This window comes from Pimephales promelas, chromosome 19, assembly GCF_988280905.1.
Source record: "Pimephales promelas chromosome 19, fPimPro1.hap1.1, whole genome shotgun sequence".
NCBI lineage: Eukaryota > Metazoa > Chordata > Actinopteri > Cypriniformes > Leuciscidae > Pimephales > Pimephales promelas.
Genome location: NC_142787.1, coordinates 11,787,508 through 11,799,753, shown reverse-complemented (window position 1 = coordinate 11,799,753; position 12,246 = coordinate 11,787,508). Strand labels below are relative to the sequence as shown.

Here is a 12,246-nt window from a genome sequence, read left to right as displayed (position 1 = left end):
ATCTTCCCACAGGAGAAGAAGAAGCAAGCAGGAGGAATTACTCCAGGAGAAACTACAGACGTATTGTAAAGATGGAGATTAAGAAAGAACCCTGGAGAATAAAAGATGAAGATACAGAGGAACAAATAGGTTGGTTTTTTCCTTCATTTTCTCTTTAAAAATTCGAAATAAACAGAGAAGGGGAACCATAATCGAATAGGCTATGGAATAAAGACCACCTCTAGTCTTTTATGCCTGTTTCTTGCGTATGTCTGACACATAAAATATATATAAGAGATCTCTTGGCAAAATAACTGGTGTAGCTTCCGAGATTAAACTATAATGGGGAAAAAAACGTATTTTAAAATAAACAGCTACGAAGCTTAAATGCGTGAGTGTGCACATTTTTATTAGTAGGTTTTTTTTTATTGTTTCAAATTTTTATCCTAATATGTTTTTCTTTTAAAGACATTTATTTAGTTATTTCTTGTCTCCTGCTCTCTCAAAAAATAAAATGAATTCGAGGAATTGTTTCTAAACGACTACTGGAGCAAAACACTTAAACCGTGGATAATCTCGAGTGATTGCAACAAGTGTGATGATCATCTGCTAAATGAGCAACAACGACCACAATTCACTCCTTCAGTCAGTGAAGCTCCCACAGCCGTTCATGAGAGTTTAAATGCTGGGGAATATTCCCATCTTCCCACAGGAGAAGAAGCAAGCAGGAGGAATTACTCCAGGAGAAACTACGGACATATTATTGTAAAGATGGAGATTAAGGAAGAATCCTGCAGAATAAAAGATGAAGATACAGAGGAACAAATAGGTTGGTGTTTTTCTATATTATTATGAAAATATTGGCAAGTTTTTACTCCCATTATTACACTTCTTTTTTCATTACATGTTGCCACAAGAACCCATTAGATATAGACTAGGCCAAAATAAATAAAATAAAAATAAAAAAGTAACAAAAACACTGTGAAAAGTTATACAAAAATTATACAAATGTTTTTTTCAGCCAGGGTGGTCTAGCAACTCTCCATTGGCTTTCGAGCTGGAAACAACAAACTCTAGTCAGGCCTTTCGAATCGGCTTTAGCCGCGCCTCTGGAGGACTTGGAGTAAAGCTTTTCTTTGAGAAAAGAACAAAGGCACTTAAGTCTTTCATTAAAAAAAATGAAAATGTGTTTGTAGTTTTGCCGACTAGATACGGCAAAAGTTAATCTATCAACGAGCTCCGCTGATGGCGCTCTGGGGTGTGTTTCCCGTACAACTATTTAAAGGAGAACTCTGGCGCAAAATGAACCTTTGGTCTAATTACACATTGCTACCTAGTCAACCGTTATCTGAGATTTGTTTTCATGATTGCCGAATGTAAATAGTTTTATCTCTAAAAACAGTTTAGCCTTTAACGCTAGTATAGCAACACAGTCTCATGAAGATGCGTATCTATACCACGAGTGTCATTTCTCGTGGCATTTATACGCCAAAAGTGTTTTTTTCGTGTAGGTTTAGGGGGGAGGGGGTGGGGAGTTCGTGCGTATTATACGCAAAAAAGTGTGTATCATATGTACGCGAAAATCGCGTGCCATATACACGCAAAAACTGTTTTTGGCGTATAAATGCCACAAGAAATGACATTCGTGCCATAGATACGAACTTTCATGAGATCGGGCTTTCATGAGATAAAAATTGCTTGTTATTACCACTAACAAGGCTCAAAATAGCCCCACACTAACAAAAGTTTCTGGTTCTCAGAAGGATATAACAATGCATCTAAAATGAAATATTAGACTGTGTAGTAGGCTAAACTGGATTTGTGCTAAATTAAGAATGACCTTTGTTTCTCCTTTGTCCTTTTTTATTTTGGACATATTTTAGACCCGCCGGAAGGGAATGAAGACAAACAGCATCATTTCACAAACGAAGATGGAGAACTGAAATATAAAAACGAAGATAAACAACATCTGTTTCAAGTTTCCCATTTCAAAATTGAAGATGAGAAAATGACGGATAAAAGTGAAGATAAACAAAATCTATTTCAAGAATCGCATCATTTCAAAAATGAAGACGAAGAAATGACGGATAAAAGTGAAGATAAACAAAATCTGTTTCAAGAATCTCATTTCAAAAATGAAGACGAAGAAATGACAGATAAGAACGAAGATAAACAATATCTGTTTCAAGAATCTCATTTCAAAAATGAAGACGAAGAAATGACGGATAAAAGTGAAGACAAACAAAATCTATTTCAAGAATCGCATCATTTCAAAAATGAAGACGAAGAAATGACAGATAAGAATGAAGAGAAACGATATCTGTTTCAAGAATCTCATTTCAAAATTGAAGATGGAAATGCTGTCGTTTCAAAGACTGAAGAGAATTTCACACAGAAACAAGCTGGAAAATCTGGAGACAAAGGAACTTTAACCTGTTCTGATTGTGGAAAGAGTTTCATACGTAAATCAGACCTGAACACACACATGAAGATTCACACTGGAGAAAATCTGTTGTCATGTACTCAGTGGGGAAAGAGTTTCACTCAGAAAGGGCCTCTCTATGATCATCTGCTCTCTCACTCTGAAGTTCAAGGACCGTTCAGCTGTTATCACTGTGATAAAACGTTTGCAGTGAAATCACGCTTGAAAACACACCTTCAACTTCATGCTGGTGTGAAGCCACATTTTTGTTCTATATGTGGAAAGAGTTTTGCACTACTGAAGTATTTAAAAGTGCATGAGATTGTGCATACTGGTGAGAAACCTTATTTGTGCTCTGACTGCGGGCATAGCTTTGGTGGAATCACACAGTTTAAAAGACACCAGAGAATTCACACTGGAGAGAAACCGTACAAGTGTTCACACTGTGGAAAGAGTTTCGCTCGGTCAGGAGTCATGAAAGCTCATGAGAGACTTCACACAGGAGAGAAGCCGTATCATTGCTCTTCATGTGAGAAGAGTTTCACCCAATTATCTCATCTACGGCATCACGAGAAAAAGGGTTGCCCAAAGTTGCCCATTGCTCAAAGCAAAGAATTTTCCATTTGATTTTCTGTTTTATCTCGGGATGCCATCTTGAAGTAACTAGAGTACGTCAGCTCCAGTTTGGATTCTGTCTCTTATTAAGATAGGTGAGCATAAATAATAACGCAACGACCGCCATTGTTGATGGAAGGCTTGTTCGAGATGTATCGGAGCGGCGTGGACTGATCTCTATGAGTCCCTCTACTCATCTTGCTATGACCGGCTAGTGGGTGCGGCTAGGAGACTCAGCAAGGGAACAATGTCCACCTGTTCATCCCTTTATAAAAGTAAGTCTGGCTAGTATAGAGGGAGGTCTTTCACCGGGTTACTTTGTGTTTGGGTTGGGCTTTTGTTATTTTGATTTAGATTTTTGTTTTCTCTGGCTTATACATTTACATCCATGCACCTGACAGACATTACAGATGACCATGTTTTCTTGATTTTATATGTTTTTACATTTATGTTAATAAATGTTTATTTTTTGCAACCCAATCACTGTGTCCTCCATCTCATTTGCCACGGCTTTGGCAAAACCAGCTTTATACTGATCCTCGTTTATAAAGCAGTCAGCAGAGAAATGATTTGCGCAGACATGAACACATTTACGTTGCTCGTGGGGAATATTCAGAGGTTCGGATTTAGGAACATCAAAATGACTGTGTTTGTTATTACTCCTAAGAACAGAACACCACAATCGCTTAGACACCATTCTGCTCCAGTGTATCAACAATGGCGGACTATGATGACTGCTCGCTCAGGGCGGGGATGTGTTGAAACGCTGTCAATCAACAGTCATAGGAGGGGCGTCCGACCGTGGCATCACAAAATCAAACGTCTCAATTTGAGGCAGATCACTGGATAGATTTTTATCATAATATGATAGTTGTGTACAGGCACTGGCAACACACATTTCAGTACAATCAACTTGCATGTACCATTATATGGCCCCTTTAAAGGGTTAGTTCACCCAAAAATGAAAATTAAGTCTTCCTTAGACTTCCTTAGATTTCCACGACGCATGCGCGAGAATTGCGATCTGAAGTGGTGTAAGCAGATCGCAATTCTCGCGCATGCGTCGTGGAAATCTAAGGAAGTCTCGTTCTGGCCTACAAGGAAGAAAAGAAATAGTCGAATAAACTCGTTATTTTTGTTTGTTTTTTCGCACAAAAAGTATTCGCGTCGCTTGATAAACTTATAGTTGAGCCACGGTAGTCACTTGGGATATTTAAACATTTTCTTCATTGACTTTCTGGGCCGTCAAGAGGCAGTCCTTTAGGGGCCAATGTGGTAGTTATACAGCTCTCAAATTTAATCAAAAATATCTTCATTTGTGTTCCGAAGACGAACGAAGGTCTTACGGGGTTGGTACAGCATGGGGGTGAGTAATTAATGACTTAATTTTCATTTTTGGGTGAACTAACCCTTTAAGAAAAAGTATACATTTAAAGTTACAGGCACACAAACTTTTGAATTTATGGCACTCGGACAGTAATTTTCAATTGTGTTGATAGAAAATAAAGAGATATAATTCTACTTTCATCATTATTTGTTATTCAGAAAATGTGCAGCCATTGAAAATGTGTACCAGTTTACTCATAGAGCCACATTGAGATCACTGTATCTCTGGAAATTAATCCTATTAAAGGAGAACTCCGGCGAACAATGAACCTTTGGTCTAATAAAACATCGGTACATAGTCAACCGTTCTCTGAGATTTGTTTTCATGATAATCGAATGTATAGAGTTTTATCTCTAAAATCTGTTTAGCATATAATGCTAGTAATGGGGGCATTGACTAAGTAAAATGAAATCGCTAGTTTATACCACTAACAAGGCTCAAAATATCCCCACACTTACGCAGTAACATAATGAGGCTCCATACATGCAAAACGAAGCATTGAGAACTTTGTAAGTGTACAGACTGTTTAATAAGAAGATACGTTATAAAGACAGTTCACTTCATGTATACAGACAGGAGCCATCTTAAAAAATAGTCTCGATAAGTCAAACCACGAACGTCGTGCTGAGTGATCTGAACTGTATGAAGTTCAGCGAATGAACGGCGTTCGGGGATCGACTTATCGAGACTATTTTTTAAGATTCTTTAAGAAACCAAAAGAAAAAGTAATCTAAAAGAATATTAAGATGTCTTTAATATGAATTACAGTCAATTTTGACACAAATGACCCAAATATGTTTATGTCTGAGAACCATTTATAGATCTTTTATACACATACAGACAATGAAATGACATTTGCTGTGTGGTGAATTACAAATGTTTTGAGTGTCCCTTATTTTCCTTTTCAGAAGCATAGACTGTAAAAGAAATGGACACAGTGACACCATAGATTCAACAGAGAAAAGTGAAGCCCTGAAGAAGCACTCCAGATGGCTGAGCGACTGCACAGGCTCACACTGAGCTTGATGACGGAGATGTAACGTGACCAAACTGTCTGAAGGTTGTACGTCTTCTAGTAGCTGTGCCGAGAGGAATCTGAATCAAGACAAATGGAGTCTTAGTTTGGACGCCTCAGATGTAAAGTTATTCGCTGTCAAAGTGACACCAAAATGAATGGGAGTCAATGTAATGCTGACAGCAGGAGATGGTCTGCTACAATGGCGGCTCCCAGTGAAGCTTCAGTTTCCGGCTGATGGATGGATGATGAAACCCCAGTGTAAAGAAGTTGGCAAATGGAGATTTAGAGCCGATTCTTCATTCATGAAACCTTAAAATGCTGTCTTCTAGAGTTGGATTGTAAATGTTCACTTATACAGAAACACTGATTTATCCTGATGATGAGACACAGAATCTGCTTCAAAAAAAAAGAGGGAGAAGAAAAGCAATACAATAATTCACATCTATTTGTGCTTGTTGAAAATGATAATTTAGAGATATTCATCTTAATGCTTGTTCTCATGAGTCTTTAGATTAGATAGTTGGGTGAAACTCTTTCCACAAGAAGAACACTTGTAGGGTTTCTCTCCAGTATGAACTCTCTCATGATCTGCACACGATGACAAATAAGCGAAACTTTTTCCACAGTGTGAACACTTGTACGGTTTCTCTCCAGTGTGAACTCGCTCATGATCTTTCAGGCTTCCTAACCGAGAGAAACTCTTTCCACAGTGTGAACACTTGTACGGTTTCTCCCCAGTATGAACTCTCTGGTGCCTTTTTAAGTCAGTCAATGTAATGAAGCTCTTTCCACAGTCAGAGCACAGATAAGGTCTCACACCAGTATGAATCGTCTCATGCTGTTTCAAAATTTGCAGTCGTGAAAAACTCTTTCCACAAAAAGAACAAAAATGAGGCTTTACATCAGCATGAGTTTTAATGTGTATTCTTAGGCTTGATTCATAAACAAATGTTTTATCACACTGATCACAGCTGAATGATCTCACTCCAGAGTGAGAGCGCAGATGATTTTTGAGATATTCTTGGGATGTGAAACTCTTTCCACACTGAGAGCATGTGAATGGTTTTTCTCCAGTGTGAATCCTCATGTGCTGATTTAGGTTTTTTTTCAGTTTGTAACTCTTTCCACACTCAGAGCAGGAGAAAGATCCTTTGACTCCAGTTTTTCCAGCTCGTTTCTGTGTGAAATTCTCTTCAGTCTTTGAAATGATGTTTCCATCTTCGTTGGTGAAATGCTGTTTGTCCTCATTCACTTTCATCGGGTCTAAAAACAACATTAAAATTCAATTGAAGACGGACAAATTAGACACAAAATCAAAAAGTTTTTCAGGGCAAAATCCAGTTTACTTCTGAGTCTACTGGTGTCTTCTAGTTTGGGATTTTATTGTTATATGTGAGTTTCCATCTTAATGTTCCTCATCAGTCATTATAGAGAATGAAGGAAAACACCAACCTATTTGTTCCTCTGTCTCTTCATCTTTTATTCTGCAGGGTTCTTCCTTAATCTCCATCTTTACAATAGTATGTCTCCTGGAGTAATTCCTCCTGCTTGCTTCGTCTTCTCCTGTGGGAAGATGGGAATATTCCCCAACATTTAAAGGTCCCCTGACATGAAATTTTCATTTTCAAATTTTAATTTTCATGGTCCCCTCGTGTCTAGAATTTTCAATCGGTGTAAACCGAGCTTTGGCTATTTTTATCTTCTCTGCATCCATCTGCATCTCAGATGGAATCTCCCCCTATATGACGTCATATAGGGGAAAAGTTACTCCCCGTTCTCTGCTTTGCCCGCCCAGAGAATTTGGCCCGACGATGAGAAAACGAGCTTGGAACAGGAAGTACGAACACACGAATGCGTGATTTTATTTTTTCCTAGAGAAATAGGAGATTTGAGACTTGTTCTAAGCAGAGGCTAAAATCAGGCTAGGAAAAATGCCTTTTATTTCTAAATTATGACTATTTTTGATCTAAAAAACATACTAACATTATAAGGGCAACCCAGGAAATATTATAAAATAATTAAAAAAAAAACCCATGTCAGGGGACCTTTAAACTCTCATGAACGGCTGTGGGAGCTTCACTGACTGAAGGAGTGAATTGTGGTCGTTGTTGCTCATTTAGCAGATGATCATCACACATACAATCACTCGAGATTATCCAAGGGTAAATGGTTTTCCAGAACAGTCGTTTAGAAACAATTCCATACAAATAGTCTACCAACCCTTACACAAACTTAAACCTGACTGAACACTTTCCGAACTTTCGATCCTCCCTAAAAGCCCAATCTTAATATCCAAACCAGCTAGATAGATCAGTGATTGTCGTAAAATAGAGTCTTCTGTCACTAAACTGCAGGACATACGCAACAATAAAAAAGAGTTATTAAAACTGCATTAAAAGGGGGAAGAGTGATACTGTTCAAGCGGCTTTCTGTGCGTTTCGAGACGAAGTGGAACATGGAGAAGAAAAGTGAACTTTGGGTTTGTGTCTGAAAACACACAGAAATATGCCTAAATGCCCAGCTTGGTGATCATCATTTACTCACCCTCAAGTTGTTTCAAACCTGTGTAAATTTCTTTGTTCTGCTAAACACTAAAGAAGATATTTTGAAGCATGCATGTCAATAATCAAACAGTTGATGGACTATGGAAGTCAATGGGGTCCATCAACTGTTTGCTTTTCAATTTTAAGTGAACTATTCCTTAAAATAAGTTTTGATTATTAAGCTGCAAAAGTTACATCGTGTATACCTTTAACCGATTTAATTCACTGTGTTTATCAGTTGTGTTTATCAGAATGTGATTTTATTTTTATTGGGAGAAATCTAAACCATACAACTTGCATTGAGCTGCTCAGACACAACTGGAGTCGTTCAGGTAAATCTTCATATCTAATAACACGTTTTATTAATTCAACTTGTACCATTTAACTTTAAAATTAATTCTTTAATTAATTTTTTTATTTATTTAATTTTTTTTACTTTATCCCAAATCAAATATATTTTGGGAAATAAATAGTGTTTGTATGATCTCAAACAAGATAATAGATTTTATATTGGTTGTTTTGTATCTAATGAAGGTTAACTGGTTTAAAGACTGGTTTCCGCCAGTAGAGGCGCTCGAGCAACCGAAGCAATGACACATCCGAGTCTAGGAGAAGAAGAGAAGTGAGCGAGGGAAGGGAACATAAACATGAGAAGTGGAACACAGCCGTTCATTCTGCTCTAAATCTGCTGTTTTCAGACTGTGAGTAAGATCATTTTATCATTTATTAGGAGAAATCTAAATCCAAACGACTAAACGAGTCAGTTCATTTAGTGAATCACTCAGAAATGAATCGACTGAGAATTGAGTCCTTTTATTTTCATTTTATTCAAAATGTGTAGAGTATCTATTTGCAGAAATGCAATATGACATCCACAACTATGTTTTTTTTAGCGGTGTCTAAAAAACTTACTTAATAAACCGTAATGTTTTTGTTACCTTAGAATGAGGCATTTATATCTCCATAACCGCATGCACCCCCTCTATGAAGGTCGACATATTGTGACGTCATGTTTCTACCGTAGCCGAACGTGAACACACAGCGCTACAGAGCGCGTTTCGTCACTACTTTGAAAGAGAAGACGATGGTAAGATCACAGGCGCTCTGCAGGTCTGTTGAGGGGTATGCAAGATCATAGTTGGCGCCCCCATATCCCCCTCCCCATAAAAATAATAAAAATGATTTTGTTGTTTTTACTCATCTAACATTTTATTCAAATAAATAAGCTACACAATTTTAAATAGGCCTACCAGTGGCAGTGACATTTTTAATACCACACCAAAACTACTATAACTAAGACTTTAATATAAAGTTCAAATGTTATAAAAAAAAAGAACAAATAAACTTAACAAAAGAGAAAAAAAGAACAAATAAACTTAGTTAAAAGTAGTGGCCCCTTAAAAAAATTGAACAAAGATGCAACAGATAAAATGCAGTTTTAAGGTATACCTCACGGTATCCACGTACAGATATTGAATAATCAAATGTAACATAAACGTATTTTATTCCGGGATGATTGTTTAGGTATAAATATAGCTTAATGTATGTATTCTCATTAAGCTATATTTAAGGAATATTCTCCTCAGTGATCAGCTTTTACACACTTATATCTGCATATTTATTAAATTCACTCCAGGGCGTTATTTACCTTTATAAAGCTTCAAATTAAATAATTTAGTTCATACACTGCAAAATTGCAACTGCAATAAATAGGTTGTTATGAGATTGATGTTTTAAATAAATGTTTAAATATACAAGGAAAAAAAAAACCTTTTAAACATGAAACTAAACCGCAAGGTGTCGACAAATGGCCGTCTTAATAGTGAGTCACTCGTTCAAACGATTCATTCAAAACGCAGAATGATAGTAATCATTCAGTAACAAAACACTGCACTGATAGATGAAAAATAACTAAAACAGTCAATGATGTGTCTAAAATGTAAGTAATTTAATATAGGCCTACAGGCTACTTGTTTATGATAATAAACATTTATGATGATTAAATAGGCTAGCCTGCTTCGTAATAATATTCAGCAAAACAGCTCCCTTGGCCATGTTATGTAAATAGCCTAAATCATACGTTAGCCTATATATTTTTTTCTATTTAAATATATATTTTTAATACTTATATTTAGCTGTTGTCGCATCCCTTGACAGGCCATCTCATTTTCACTCTTTCTTTTTCTATATTTAGCCCACAACAGGTTTTTTGCTTTATCCATTTTTTTCGATGACAACTTACTTGTTCATGTTCTTGTTACTTGACCATGTTCTCCACCTCCATTGTCGAAGCGGCTGCTCGTAGCTGTGGCCGTAAGGTCTCCGGTGCCTGTCGAGGCGGCGATCCCCGAACCCGGTGGTGGACACCGGAAGTAAAGGATGCCGTCAAGCTGAAGAAGGAGTCCTATCAGGCCTGGTTGGCTTGTGGGACTCCGGAGGCAGCTGACAGGTACCGGCAGGCCAAGCGGACTGCGGCCCGGGTGGTTGTGGAGGCAAAAACTCGGGCCTGGGAGGAGTTCGGTGAGGACATGGAGAAGGACTATCGGTTGGCCTCGAAGAGATTCTGGCAAACTGTCCAGCGCCTCAGGAGGGGGAAACAGTCCCCCACCAATGCTGTTTACAGTAGGGGTGGGCGGTTGTTGACCATAACTGGGGATGTCGTCGGGCGGTGGAAGGAATACTTCGAGGATCTCCTCAATCCCGCCGCCACGTCTTCCATTGAGGAAGCAGAGGCTGAGGGCTCAGAGGTGGACTCGTCCATCACCCTAGCTGAGGTCACCGAGGTAGTCAAGAAACTCCTCGGTGGCAAGGCACCGGGGGTGGATGAGATCCGCCCTGAATACCTCAAGTCTCTGGATGTTGTGGGGCTGTCTTGGTTGACACGCCTCTGCAGCATCGCGTGGCGGTCGGGGACAGTGCCTCTGGGATGGCAGACCGGGGTGGTGGTTCCTCTTTTTAAGAAGGGGGACCGGAGGGTGTGTTCCAACTACAGGGGGATCACACTTCTCAGCCTCCCTGGGAAAGTCTATGCCAGGGTACTGGAGAGGAGAATACGGCCGATAGTGGAACCTCGGATTCAGGAGGAACAGTGTGGTTTTTGTCCGGGCCGTGGAACACTCGACCAGCTCTATACTCTCTACAGGGTGCTGGAGGGTTCATGGGAGTTTGCCCAACCAGTCCACATATGTTTTGTGGATTTGGAGAGGGCATTCGACTGTGTCCCCCGAGGCGGCCTGTGGAGGGTGCTCTGGGAATATGGGGTCCGGGGTCCTTTGCTAAGGGCTGTCCGGTCCCTGTATGACCGAAGCAGGAGCTTGGTTCGCATTGCCGGTAATAAGTCAGACTTCTTCCCAGTGCATGTTGGACTCCGGCAGGGCTGCCCTTTGTCGCCGGTTCTGTTTATAATTTTTATGGACAGAATTTCTAGGCGCAGCCAGGGCCGGAGGGTGTCAGGTTTGGGGACCGCACGATTTCGTCTCTGCTTTTTGCGGATGATGTTGTTGTGTTGGCCCCTTCACACCTTGACCTTCAGCATGCACTGGGGAGGTTTGCAGCCGAGTGTGAAGCGGCTGGGATGAGAATCAGCACCTCCAAATCCGAGGCCATGGTCCTCAGTCGGAAAAGGGTGGCTTGCTCACTTCAGGTTGGTGGAGAAATCCTTCCTCAAGTGGAGGAGTTTAAGTATCTTGGGGTTTTGTTCACGAGTGAGGGAAGGATGGAACGGGAGATTGACAGACGGATCGGTGCAGCTTCTGCAGCAATGCGGTCGATGTACCGGTCTGTTGTGGTGAAGAAGGAGCTGAGCCGTAAGGCAAAGCTCTCGATTTACCGGTCAACTACATTCCTACTCTCACCTATGGTCATGAGCTTTGGGACATGACCGAAAGGACAAGATCCCGGATACAGGCGGCCGAAATGAGATTTCTCCGCAGGGTGGCTGGGCGATCCCTTAGAGATAGGCTGAGAAGCTCGGTCACTCGGGAGGAGCTCAGAGTAGAGCCGCTGCTCCTCCACATCGAGAGGGGTCAGCTGAGGTGGCTCGGGCATCTGTTCCGGATGCCCCCTGGACGCCTCCCTGGGGAGGTGTTCCGGGCACGTCCCACTGGGCGGAGGCCCCGGGGAAGACCTAGGACACGCTGGAAAGACTATGTCTCCCGGCTGGCCTGGGAACGCCTCGGTGTCCCCCCAGAAGAGCTGGAGGAAGTGTCTAGGGAGAGGGAAGTCTGGGCATCTCTGCTTAGACTGCTGCCCCCGCGACCCGGCCCCGGATGAAGCGGAAGAA

The 12,246-nt window shown here is 40.3% G+C and overlaps 2 protein-coding genes across 2 annotated transcripts; one reads left to right on the top strand and one right to left on the bottom strand.

Moving 5' to 3' along the window:
• Positions 1 to 549: 549 nt before the first annotated feature.
• LOC148970758 (uncharacterized) lies at positions 550 to 3,966 on the top strand. The gene is made up of 2 exons (XM_089123842.1): positions 550 to 808; positions 1,863 to 3,966. Exons 1-2 carry the CDS (start codon positions 751 to 753, stop codon positions 3,026 to 3,028), a joined length of 1,224 nt encoding a protein of 407 aa, XP_088979968.1. The 5' UTR covers positions 550 to 750; the 3' UTR covers positions 3,029 to 3,966.
• A 93-nt stretch (positions 3,967 to 4,059) lies between these two features.
• Positions 4,060 to 8,971, bottom strand: LOC120479989 (uncharacterized). The gene is made up of 3 exons (XM_039672876.2): positions 8,903 to 8,971; positions 6,874 to 6,984; positions 4,060 to 6,684 (listed from the first exon to the last, which is right to left on the bottom strand). Exons 2-3 carry the CDS (start codon positions 6,929 to 6,931, stop codon positions 5,906 to 5,908), a joined length of 837 nt encoding a protein of 278 aa, XP_039528810.2. The 5' UTR covers positions 6,932 to 6,984; positions 8,903 to 8,971; the 3' UTR covers positions 4,060 to 5,905.
• Positions 8,972 to 12,246: the final 3,275 nt, after the last annotated feature.

Bases quoted from the DNA above. Each gene is read 5' to 3' on its own strand.
- LOC120479989 (XM_039672876.2), bottom strand. From the start codon at position 6,931: ATGGAGATTAAGGAAGAACCCTGCAGAATAAAAGATGAAGAGACAGAG. The intron at 6,685-6,873 runs GTTGGTGTTTTC...TGTTGTTTTTAG, and splicing joins AGAGACAGAGGAACAAATAG to ACCCGATGAAAGTGAATGAG.
- LOC148970758 (XM_089123842.1), top strand. From the start codon at position 751: ATGGAGATTAAGGAAGAATCCTGCAGAATAAAAGATGAAGATACAGAG. The intron at 809-1,862 runs GTTGGTGTTTTT...GACATATTTTAG, and splicing joins AGATACAGAGGAACAAATAG to ACCCGCCGGAAGGGAATGAA.